Source organism: Ictalurus furcatus, chromosome 11 (genome assembly GCF_023375685.1).
Source record: "Ictalurus furcatus strain D&B chromosome 11, Billie_1.0, whole genome shotgun sequence".
In the NCBI taxonomy this organism is placed as follows: Eukaryota; Metazoa; Chordata; class Actinopteri; order Siluriformes; family Ictaluridae; genus Ictalurus; species Ictalurus furcatus.
The window spans coordinates 6,798,925-6,811,812 of record NC_071265.1 but is presented as its reverse complement, the minus strand read 5'-3'; the positions used below and the strand labels follow the sequence as shown (position 1 = coordinate 6,811,812).

Sequence of the window (12,888 nt, the reverse complement as noted above, 5' to 3'; positions counted from 1 at the left end):
CTTTTAATCTACACGATAATGACTTTGCATGTGAGAGCAAACTGGTTTATATTTAGAATCTCACCAGGAGGATGCTCTCCCAGGACATCCAGCGGATGGGTAGCACAGCCCGGCCCTGGATGCGATAGTAATCTCCGCTGTACAGGTTCCTGCTCATGCCAAAGTCAGCGATCTTAATGGTATAGTTCTTGCCCACCAGGCAGTTTCGGGTGGCGAGGTCTCGGTGCACAAAGTTCAGTGATGAGAGGTACTTCATGCCTGAAGCGATCTGGGTGGCCATGTGCTGCAGGTTACTATAACTAAAGTCAGTTATAATAATACAGTGTTGGTATAAGTGTACCCTTTTGGAGGGGAAAAATCGCATACATTTCATATGTAATTAAGTGAGTATTATATGATCAGGTGAAAAAAAACATGAAACTGCACTTGTGACTGACATAATGGGAATAATATGTGAAAAATACATCAATAAACATCTAAAAATAAATGAATCATGTGTAAACGTGTAAACCCTGTGAACGTTGTGACGATTCAGTTCATGTGTCTTTTCTATCGGTGTACACGTAAAACATTATCAGTTCCATTATAAAGGTTGAATGCAGATGTGTACCTGACTGTTGGTGCGTTGCTGAGAAGGGCGATCATGCCCTCTGCTTCATGACGGGACAGGAACTGGTTGAGGTCCCCGTTCTCCATGTACTCAGTGATCATGCACAAGGGGTCCGAGCTCATGCACACCCCTAGCAGCCGGATGATGTTGGGATCTTTCAACCGCGACATTATTTTTATCTCTTTCAAAAAGTCATTTCTGTTAGGGACAAAAAGAGATGTTGCTTGAATAATAATGACAGCAAGTCAAACGTGAGACGTGACATGATAGACGAATGATAGACTTCTAGATGAAGAAATGTTCGTTCGTCTTGGATAGCAATATTGTCATAAGAAATTAGAATAACTGCTTTTTACCTGGCATTTTTATTTGCATCAGCTCGTAACATTTTTACAGCCACAAGTACTGTTTGATTCTCACTGACGTCAAATGAGAAGTCTTTAGCCATGAACTCCTCCATGTCTTCTGCTTCACAAAGATGCACCTATCACAGATTGACAGTGATTATGTTTACTGAAGAACCATGAATTATGAACACGACTGAGAAAACACACATTTCCTTTAGAAAAGCAGACAACACACTGACAGCACATTTATCTCGAGTCATTCAGGCTCTTGGAACTGACCTCTCCGAACTGGCCCTCTCCAAGCTTCTCCTTAAACGTGAACAGTTTTCGAGGAAATTCTTCTATAGGGATGTCCTTTCCTGACAGAAGGTCCATAGTGACAGCTGGCACTGCGTAGGTGTTTCCTCCCGTTACTCCTTGCAGATTGACGATGTCAGCCTCGGCGTAATGGGGAACTCCTTCTTGAGTGTTGGACTGAGGGGACTTGGATGCTATAGTCATGTGAAAAAATAAGTACACCTCATGGAGATTGTTGGTTTTTTTCACATATTTGGTTAAGCAAACATTTGATCATTTCTGAAACAGTGCCTATTAATAAAGTTGATATACTTGAACAAAACCACAAGGAAAACAAGCTTTTTCAATCATTTATTCAACAGAAATATCAATAGATATTTCATGATATTCTTCTGTGGAAAAAGTAAGTACATCCTTGGTCTCCGAAGCTAGTATTACCCACTTTAGCTGAAATAACTTATTGTAGGCGTTTTGTATCATTGTCCACGAGGCTTGCTGGAATTTTTGACCACTCTTCTATGTTATATTCTTTCAGTTGTAAGATGTTTGAGGGTTTTCTTGCATGTCCTGCCTGTTTCAAATCCCCAACAACATTTCAATGGGATTCAAATCCGGGCTTTGACTAGGCCATTCCATAACCCTCCATCTCTTCTTTTTGAGCCATTCCTTGGTGGATTTGCGAGTGTGCTTAGGATCATTATCCTGCTGAAAGGCCCACTTTCTGTTCAACTTCAACTTTCGGACAGACGGCCTCACATTATCTTCAAGCAGTCTTTGATTTGATGCAGATTTCATAGTTGAATCAATAAATGCAAGCTGTCCAGTCCCTGAGACAGTGAAGCAACCCCAAACCATAACATTTCCATCACCGTGCTTCACAGTTGGTATGAGGTGCTTCTCCTGAAAAGCTGTCTTTGGTCAGCGCCAAACATGTCTGCTGTTACTGTGACCAAACAACTCTGTCTTTGATTCATCTGTCCAGAGCACATTATTCCAAAAGGCCTGCTCTTTACCTATATGCTCATTGGCAAACTGTACTGTAGTCCTGCAAAGCCTTTTTCCTAGCATGCCTCACACGCAGGCCTAATTTGTGCAATCTATTTTTGATTGTAGAAGAATGCACTTTGACACCAACAGTTGCAAGACTTATTATCATTTCCTGTGATGAAATTTTGGGGTTCTTGGAGATTTCTTTTCAGAATTAAACGTTCAACGGTTTCCACAGGTTTGGGCCAAGATGCGTCATGTGATGTCATCACAACGCACATTCAGCCAAAGCCCTCTTCAATTCATGTACACTGAACATGAGTACAGCTAACAGGTCTCATTTACCAACAAACATCGTTCAAAGACCATGCAAAACAATTTAGTGCAACTGCAATTTCATCAACTCGAGTAGTTTTCTTCAAAGAACCCACAAAAAACTTGCATCGCGACATTTTTATAAAGCCGCAACATCAAGCATTATTGGCTGCAACAATCACAAAAAAAACCTCCATGAAATCCTGTATGGACTTCATACCACCGTTATATTGTACATAAGCTGCTGGAATAGTCCAAGTTGTAATTATCACATTAACAACTTGATATTTGTTTAACAATATGCCTTCTACCCCCATTACTCAACATGATTATGATACTGTCCTCTCCAATCTCCATGCGGACTTTAAAGGGAAAATACGGTTAATTAATTAATAGTGGCATATTTACTATGTATTTAATATTGGCCTCAAATGCCATTCCATTGATTATTTACCACATATTTACGAGCCAAAGCGTGAACTTCAGAATACTGATGTGTACAGTTTCAGTATAACCTTCTCACTGTACACTCATTACTCAACTCTGAATACGGCCCTCTATCTTTAAGTCAGGAATAAACAATATAAACTATTACACACCTTTATATTTATTGTTTAAATGCTTGCCGTTTTAAATTTGTGTTATTTAGTCGTGATATTTAAAAAAAATATTTAGTAACTGAATACTATATCTTCCCATAGATATTCATTACATGTAGGTCTTAAGTTTGATAAAACGTTGGATTATTCTTTTAATTAACAGAACTCACCAGTGTCCTCTGAGACCTGGGAGACGTCGGGCAGCTTGCGGACGAGGCGTGAGGGCTCCTGGTAATCTGCTCCGAGCGGAAAGATGCGCTCGTAGGTGGAGCTGGACTCCGGCTCGCTGGCTGCTGAGGAGGTCAGGTTGTTGTTACAGCTGAAGGCCTCACTCTGGATTGACAGACTGGCAGTTAGCTCATCGTCAAGCATCCTCCGAGAGACCTAAAAAAAAGGAGGAACCGTGAAGGATGTCAAAAACGCAGAAAGCATTTATAGTGCAGCAGGTGTGCAGGAACACTCCTCCTCCCTAGATTACATTCAACTGGGCAAACTTTTATGAAGTGTATTAATGGATACCTCAAGCATTTCCGAGCATATTTGTCTGAAACATTCTGTTTCTACAATAAATTTTTACTACATCTACAATTCTTATTAAAGTACACTTCAGTGAGATTCCTCAGAATGATATATACAGTAGCTACACCTGATATATAATATTATTCATACATTATTGGCTTAATTATTAGACTAGTAAGTAAGTGGTAAATAAGTAATAGTATAGCGCAATACAAATATTAATTAATATTTATTCAAATAAAAATGACACACTAAGGTAGGTTTATATGTCATTGGGTGGAAGTCATGAGGTCTCATTTTTCATGTAGGTCTTTAAATGTACAGAAGAAGGTATGAGTGTGGACATGGAGAGGAACTGTATTCCAGTTTTTGGGCTGCATCACTGAAAACCCTGCCTCTTGAGTGAGTCAGAAGAACTGAAAAAAAAAATAACTAAGAAATAAGAATCATTAATTGCACAACAGATCTCACCTTCTCCAACACCTTCTGCCAGACCTGTCTCCAGAGTATGATGATGATGATGGCCACCAAGATGAAGATAATGGCCACCAAACAGCCGATCAGAATTCGAGTGTTGCTGTCGTCTACTTTGTGAACGGGGTTATCCCCTGAGGAGGGGATACAAAGTGAAAAGAAGCTTTAGAGTTACGAAGCACTAAGCTGGGGTGAAAGATTTATTGGCTCCATTGACTTTATTGTGTTTGAGCACAAAGACTTGATTAGAAATGTTCAGCAGGAGGTCTAACCTGGTGGGGGGTTGGGTGGAGCACTGGGCATGGGGGGGGGCAAAGTTGTGTTGTACATTGCTGTATCTGGAATAGCAAGTGAAGTCTATTAATGTGGAATAATAATGAATCAATTATATCCTCTTTTATTTTTTGGTTACACTGAATAGTTCAACAGTTTGCCACTTATGCTGAGTATATGAAAATCTGTGCTAAGAAAAATGCACATTTGAGGACATAATGATTTTGCTATTAGTAATTGCTAATGGAAAAGATTATTGTCAGTGAAGTATCCATGCTAACCTGATTGAAAGGTGATCTCACTGAACAACATCCACATGTCAGAAAAGTAATACTGACACTTGATGGCACTAGCCATGTGGTTTTGGAGCGAGACCGTAACGAATCGAGCGCTGGGGTCGACGTCGTCCAACACAGGACTAAAAGACACGGGTGTCGGCTCCCAGTCCAAGTCCGAGCGGAAATAACACACCACCTTCTGGAAGACCTTCACTCTCTGAGAGAACATGTTGTTGCAGTGCACCTGAAATAAGCACCGAGGGAAAAACAGAGAAAGATAGACATTCAGGTGTAGGAATAAATAATAAGAGATATAATCAGATATAGTCAGCTCCTGAATTATTCATCAAAATGAGAAATATAATGAATAACATAATGATATGGAGTGAAATAGTTTTAACGAGACTTCAAAAACAAGTGACACTTTATGCAAATCACTGGTCTAAAAATGATTGGCAGGTTTACAATGACTATTTCTGATTATGTCTGTCTGACGCTATTTTCCTCTCTTTAACTATTTTGACTATATTTTCTTTACAGCACTACAACACTGTAAAGCACTGCAAGCTTCATTTTAAATCGATGAAAGATGGTATATAAATAAAGATATTTATTAATACTATTATTTTTGATGAAGCCTTGTCTGGAGAGAATAACAGCACTAAGTCTTTTCATATAAAGTTTAAAATCTTGGAGAGCGTCTCGGCCCTGCAGAACATTTTAAGGTACTTTACGTTCTGTGATGCTGATCTTCAAATCCAATCACAGAGTTTTAAACCAAGAGAGTTCTAAGAGGACTGAGATTATTGGAAAACGTCAGTGACCTTCAGCCACTCCTGCATGGGTTTGGATGAAACCTGGCATACGCTTAAGGCTTAAATATCCTGGTACTTAGAATTCATGACGATTCACAACCGTGAATGGGTTTTACATTTCTACTCTAATTCACATCACTGTGTCTTTTCTTTTCTTTTTTTTTTTTTTTTTTTTAGACAAACACCGTTATTAAAAAGATTTGAATATTGAACATAAAACATGGAAAGTAAATTTGTTCTCTAGTTGTTTGGATCATTGAGTGTAATATTTATTTAATATAATTATTTATGCCCATTCTCTTGAAAGGTGTCAACAATTCTGCAGCTTACTGTATTTTCAGTTATAGCAAAATCTGATCAGCTAAAATAAAAAAATAAAATAAAAAAGATGAAACACTGGGAAATATGACATGGTCTTACTACCTTCATAGTGGTGAAGTTGCGTGTTCGGTCAAACTCAAACATGATCTCTACATATCCATTGGGGAAGCTCTCGTTGGTCCAGCCCACATAGTCATAGCCAGGCCACACATGACTGATAGTAAAATCATCCAGACCACACATACCATCCGTCAACTGGCCCAACCCTTCTGTCATACTGCAAAGAGAGTGAGAGATAGAAAGGTTGATGCACAAAGGATTCTTTGGTACGTTTACTACACAGTTATGTCCATATTTATCCTCCCGTTCAGCAAATGTATGTGTAAATTATCTATCTATCTATCTATCTATCTATATCTATATCTCTATATATATATATATATATATATATATATATATATATATATATATATAAAACTGTTTCTTACATGTACATTTATGGCATTTGGCAGACGCTCTTATCCAGAGCGACTTACATTTATCTCATTTATACAACTGAGCAATTGAGGGTTAAGGGCCTTGCTCAAGGGCCCAACAGTGGTAGTTTGCCAGTGCTGGGGCTTGCCCTCCTGACCTTCTGATCAGTAACCCAGAGCCTTTAACCACAGACCCACCCCTGCCCCAGAGATTTTGTAGGTATCATCGATACTTTTACAACACTGACGCTCCCTGATGTTTCTCAAAGTATTCAGTAGCTGATTAGATGTTAAAATATATCAAAACTGAGGTGGACAAATCTTGGGTGCCTGGGACAAGCAGATTTCACGTCTGGGATATTAGTTTATTTTGTGATTGCGCACTGGACAAATAAGTTCAACGAGCAGAAAAAGACTCCTTACTGACTTTCAATACTGAATGTATTGTAGTTATGTTCAAATCGAATGTGCTTCATGATGCTACAACACACCTTAAAGAACATGCTTCCAAATCCCACCACCTGCTGCACGACACACATCTGACAGTAGAACTAATTTTTTTTTAAACTAGGTAATTAATGAATAAGCAGCACACCTGGAATTTTTACACATTTCTGTACTGACTACCTGCATTTTTGCTGTTAATGTACTCATAAAAATATCACTGTATTTAATTTCTTGTCATCACTATCCTTGTTACCTGGCTGTACCGTAATAACTGCTGTGGCCATATATGGTATATAGGGCTAATCTGCTGCATACTATGTTTACATTCACAGCATTTTTATTGTACTGTTATTCTTTTGCACTACCTGTTATTTCCAACACTTCCACACTAGAACTGTGTACTGGTCGCCGCTACACTGTCACTTACTGTGCCTACTGTCCTGTTTTTAGTAGTTCCTGTACTGTCTTGTGTTGTTAGCACGTGTTTTCACATGCGCTTTATGTAAAAATGGATAGATCTTATTTAGTTCTGAGTCGTCTCATGTGGTTGAAATGACAATAAAGACACTTGACTTGACTTGACATGCCAGTCGGTCTTTTCAGAATCAGGAACAGGCAGGTATGTGGAAAATTATCGAACAGTTAAACATATCAAGAGACAATAAAAATTAGACTCATTGTATATTTTATGTGAAGGTGCAGAGAACATCACACTGACTTGCTGACTTTTTGTTTGCAAACATGAAGTGGTACATGATTGTATATTTGTTCGTTTCGCTGTATTAATCTGTAGTAATGCATTTAACTAGCTAACTAGCTCTACCATTCAGTTTCAAGACAACCAAACATGGAGCTGGCAGCGAATTGCAACTTAACGCTTTTACTTGCGCGGTTGTCTAGCTAACACATTCATGATTTATCCTCCCTTACATTTCGACACATTTTCCTCTCTTCTCTATGTTGAATCATTTCTTTCTGAAGATGTTAAATACAAGTAGTATTAAATGATCAATTTTACACTGTGGTTTTGCTGGCCATCTGTTAGCAAACCAAGATGCAGTCATACAGATTGTGTGTTGTGAAAATGCCTTCCAAGTATCAAGAGGTAATATTTTTTGGCTATAATTAATAGTTCTCTACAGTACACTGAGTTCAGGAGGAAATGTGTGGCCACAAGAGGGCAGTACTGTTTTAATAAACACCAGAACCTTCCCTAACACTCAAAGAGAGGTGTTTCATTAAGCGGTTTAATGACTGTGACAATGTGGGGTGTACTTTGAGGTATTTTGTTTATACACACACACACACACACACACACACATGCAAACACACTGTCATGGAAGTCATTGTTCAGGAAGACACAATTTTAGAAATACACACATGCACACACTCATGGAAAGCATTATTTAGGAAGACATGAGTCAAATCCTTCCATGAGCATTGAAACCACCTTCATCATCTCTGTGTCTTGCTACAGTCATGGCAACCAATAACACTGGGACTCTGGTTCTTCTTCATTCTAAGTGTATTAAAACCAATTTCCCTTGTCCCAAGCTTTCAGTAAACCACACAGAGTTGTTTCAAACAAGTTAGCGTGGGAGGACTGCAACCCGCAATATACACACACATATTAAACACAAATGCTGGCTTGGAATAAATAAATAAATAAATATATATATATTGTTTATAGGCTCGGAAATGGAGACATGTTGTTCTTCCTGTTACTGTTACAAGCTCAAAATGGACAATTGTATTACAATCTGTTTGGCTTGAATTAGATTAAGCAGGAAGTAGCATTGTACAATTCCTTCCTGAGACCAAAGCTTCTCTTAAGGGACAAATTTTATTGAACTGACCTGTAAATTATGGCACCGTCATACACAGAGTCATTGAGGTAAACCTCCTGATCATTGAGGATCATCTCCTGGCCGAGCGGAGCATTGTACGACACCAGACCATCTGCAAATAGACAGAGAACAGTGATGGAAAAGGAATCATAATTATTTTAATAGGTAAACAGAAAGCATATTGGGGTTTTTTTTAAAGACTTTGGGGAAATCATTGGAACCTTTAAAAATGATGAATTAAAAGCAGCTTTTACAAATCACATACAACTAGTTACATAACAATCTTTGGCTGTGATGTCTGTTCATTTTCCACATAAATATATATATAAATGTGCGACTCAAATATTTGTCAACCCTGTTACTCATGCTATTCACAAAGCTAGTAAAGAAACCGTGTAAAAATGTAAGAATGTTGTGTTGAGATGGTTTATTGCATCTTTTAAATGGTTAGCTACACATTTTCTTAGAGTCTTAGACATCTGAAAAATGATTTAGTTTCATTTTTAAGAGGTACCTAGACTAAATGGAACCCCAGTCATGGACCCACCCACACACTATTTAAAGGTTAAATCCAGGACCATTAAGAGTTCTTTGGTTTGTCCGAAGAGCCCACAATGGTTCAAAGGCCGTGTGATATTTCATTTATATTTCTCAGCTGTTTGATAAAGGTGTTTAGTACATATTTTAAAAAAAAGTATATATTTGAAATAATAAATTCTGAAAGTCCTTCATAATAATGGTCTACATTACAATAAATAAATAAATAATCAACACAAAACTTCACAGCAAAATACAGATTAATCTTCATGCCAAATTTGTAATTTATTGTTTTTTGCTGACTGTGAAACGTTTTTTATTTCTGTCCCAAAAAGAGAACATGGTTATTCTGTAAGCTCCAGTTACATGGAATATAATTATATAAAGCAGCGTGTATCTTTCGAAGGTCAATGTCCATCTTTTGAATAAATCTGCCATGCATGTAAAATAGACCTATTTAATCAAAATATGTTGGTCAAAAACCAGGGGTTTTGTCCCAGACCAGGACATTATGACCTCCACTGACCTTCTAATGCCACATAGATGTGATGTTTGGAGCCTTTATTATTATTATTTTTTAAATAAACAGCAAATATGTTTGTCTTCTTATACTGTCCACTTCTCTATATAAAACACAATGATGAGTAGCCTTTTTTTTTTAATCGCTGTTCACCTGAACCCTTGAGCTAAATGCTAAACTGCAATAAGGAAGTAACTATAATAAAATAATATGGAAGGGAATTTCAAGGGGATGTCAGTGAAAGGGAATAAAGTTACTTGGTATGCATTGGAGATATCATGGGAGACCGCTGGCTATAGCTGCTATCTTAAGTGTTTTGATGAACAGAGACAGAATTATTATTATTATTATTATTATTATTATTATTATCTCAGACAAGTGGATTAGCATTTGGCAGACAGGAAGGTAACTGCAGAAGACAAAAGGTTGAACCCTTTATCAGTGAATTACATAATAATCTACAAAGGAAGAGCCAACTACTAGATAGTCATTTTAACGTGACCTGGAAGGAGAGACGTGAGAGTCGCTGTGATATCGTTACCAAGAGAAATAAACAGACACTGTGTTTGTGAGCTTAATAATTAAACTTCATGAACCAGCTATTGCAAGCCTTGAAAGTACAGCAGTTACTGCTACATGATACACTATTATAATTATGATTATGATTATGATTATGAATGAGATGAAGCAGTGCACTACAAAGTGTAATGTTATTACCTAGCCACTCGCAGCCATAGAGCTCTACACGCATACACACGTTCATGGAGTGGTCGATGACGGGCATGAAGCGCACAAAGCGTGCAATGATGGGCGGCTCCAGGTCCTTGAGCACAATATCATAGGCATTCCTGTTGCCCTCAATTACCTTTAACAGAAATCAACACACAGCAGTTGATAATGAGATAAATATTATCTGAAGAACTCTCTTATGAGAAATCAATGATGCACTATAGTGATGTGGCACGTAAGTGCAAAATACATTAACAAATCAACAGTAAATTCAGACAGACATCAACATTAACTCAGTAACAGAGAGGGTGGGTGCTGTGTATCTGAATTCGCCACTGTGTTTTGGGGCTTTCTGTCGTTTTTGGCTCGGTAATGTGTTTTGCGCTTACAGGCCACCACAGTATAGAGTTGTGGAGCATGTATTATATTATTTGTGATATTTGTCTTAAGTTCTTTCTTAAGAAGATTTTCATGAATCAGGCCCCAGGTTCTTAGTGAACAGTGGATAAAACAGTGACAGCTCTGTTTTGGACAGCGCTGAAGCCTATATAACAATCATGAGTTCTGAATAACAATCTACAGAATTTGGGTATTATGTCACGTACCTCCTTTCCTTGCTGGTTGCGCCAGGAGATCCAGCGGCTGCCATCACGGCTGTACTTGATCTTGTAGGTCTGGGCAAACTCATTCCCGATGCCCCCCGCATGTCGGCCCTGAGTTCCCACCAGGGTGATGAAGTGCAGAGAGCGAAGGTCAATCTGCAAAAACTCATTCATGTTCTCTGGATCAATCATGCTCTCTGGACACCACGCACCATCCCCTTCCTCTGAGTCCAGTCTACACGGCAGGCAAAAACACACAGAAAGACAATCAGGAAATTTAACCCAAAGTATCATACTGTATATGAAAATTTATTTTGTGATGAAGTGGAAAAAAAACTTCATCCTGAGATTTTACAGTCATACCTGCCATATTTTGCTGCTGTTGATTCAGACCACTGACTTGAAGCTGAAATGTCTTCGTCTAAGATCTGTCTTCCAGACATCCCTAGAGGGGATCGACACACACCTGTAGAGAATATAAAGCCTATTGTTAATACTTTTTGCTTCGCAAGTTGCAATCATTCCAGATATGCCATCAAACCACTTACTTAAAAGGTAAAACACCTGTAACTATAGCAACCGTATGTGGATACGATTGTAGAAATGATGTGACATGAGTTTAAAGATAAAGACAACATAAAGATATCTTAGCTAACTTTGTGCCCCCCAATTCAGATGGTCTTGTTCTAGTTAGTTAAGTTTTTAGAATATTGTTAGATCAAATGATTTCATCATTAATATTACTTCTCATTTAGTCATTTATTAGTGATTTACATTGGTTATTTAATGTGTTCAATCATAAATACTTCTAACCCTATACATGTCTTCAACATGAATGAAATGAATCCACACCTAAAATGAACCTCTAGCTAATTGTTAGTTAGCTAGCTAACCTTAGCTGAAACACCAACTTGCCATTAGCTAAGTTTGCTGGCTAAGCAACATTAACCTAGCTAGCTGGCAACTGAAACATCAACTTGTATTTAGTTATGTTAACGAGCTAACTAACATTAATATTTACTTCTCTGGCAACAGTGTTGCTAGCTAGTTAACTAGTGTTAATTGAAACACCAATTTATAGTTATCTAACGTAGCTATCTGGCAAAAATGTTATTAGCCAGCTAACTAGCATTTACCAAAACACCAAGTTGTAGCTAGCTAATTTATCTAGCAAGCAAAAGTGTTGTGGAGATTTCTAAGAACAGGTGAAAGTGAAATTAATTACATGACACATTACATATAAGGTATGCTGTCATTAAATATGGCTCACACATAAAGTTAGCTAACATAAATCAATCTTAACTAGCATAGTTACATTATACTGTATACTTATTTAAAAGAGCAATTAAATTCCTACAAATTGCATACACAAAGAGTTTTCTACAGTGAGGAAGGGAACTTGTGAGTTCAAGACATTACTCTCAATGTCTTTTGGTAAGAAGCTGTTTTGTTTCTTGTACAGCAGCCAATATTCTAGGGCTGGATGAAACTGTAGGTCTGCATAGCAAAATCAGAATTGCAATAATAATAAATGAATCAAGCGTTTGAGGGCTGGCATGGGTTGAGTTGGAGCAGAAACAGGAGAAACACCCCTTTCTCCCACTAACATTGTGGTTAACCTACAGAAATATCATTTAAAAATATATAGCACTCTTTTGGCTTGCACTGTTTGGAACAGTCACCAGACATCCTGGTCTCACATGCCTCTTGTGTGGTCTTTACAAGAGCACAGTTAAACTAAGCCCACCTGCTGAGAACATTTTTAGTTCCCCCCACCTGTAATTTAATCCTGATACTACCAAGGTTGTTTGGTATGTTAACTATTAACTTTTATGAGCTAGAAACTGAATTTCATTACACATAGGACCTGTGTGCTCTGAAAGCAAATGGTGGCA

The 12,888-nt window shown here is 37.9% G+C and overlaps 1 protein-coding gene across 2 annotated transcripts in view; it reads right to left on the bottom strand.

The window, feature by feature from the left end:
- ddr2a (discoidin domain receptor tyrosine kinase 2a) overlaps window positions 1–12,888 on the bottom strand; it is a 49,980-nt gene that overhangs the window by 4,216 nt on the left and 32,876 nt on the right. Inside the window, exons 3-15 of one of the 2 annotated variants that reach the window (XM_053635974.1) lie at window positions 11,357–11,459; window positions 10,997–11,228; window positions 10,380–10,527; window positions 8,615–8,717; window positions 5,938–6,112; window positions 4,703–4,943; window positions 4,421–4,486; window positions 4,146–4,282; window positions 3,326–3,539; window positions 1,237–1,448; window positions 967–1,094; window positions 611–808; window positions 65–299 (exon numbers count right to left, since the gene is read on the bottom strand). In XM_053635974.1, the coding sequence (XP_053491949.1) occupies window positions 65–299; window positions 611–808; window positions 967–1,094; window positions 1,237–1,448; window positions 3,326–3,539; window positions 4,146–4,282; window positions 4,421–4,486; window positions 4,703–4,943; window positions 5,938–6,112; window positions 8,615–8,717; window positions 10,380–10,527; window positions 10,997–11,228; window positions 11,357–11,459 (2,192 nt within the window). The remainder of the gene's footprint in view (window positions 1–64; window positions 300–610; window positions 809–966; window positions 1,095–1,236; window positions 1,449–3,325; window positions 3,540–4,145; window positions 4,283–4,420; window positions 4,487–4,702; window positions 4,944–5,937; window positions 6,113–8,614; window positions 8,718–10,379; window positions 10,528–10,996; window positions 11,229–11,356; window positions 11,460–12,888) is intronic. The other variant, XM_053635975.1, reaches the window with a different exon arrangement.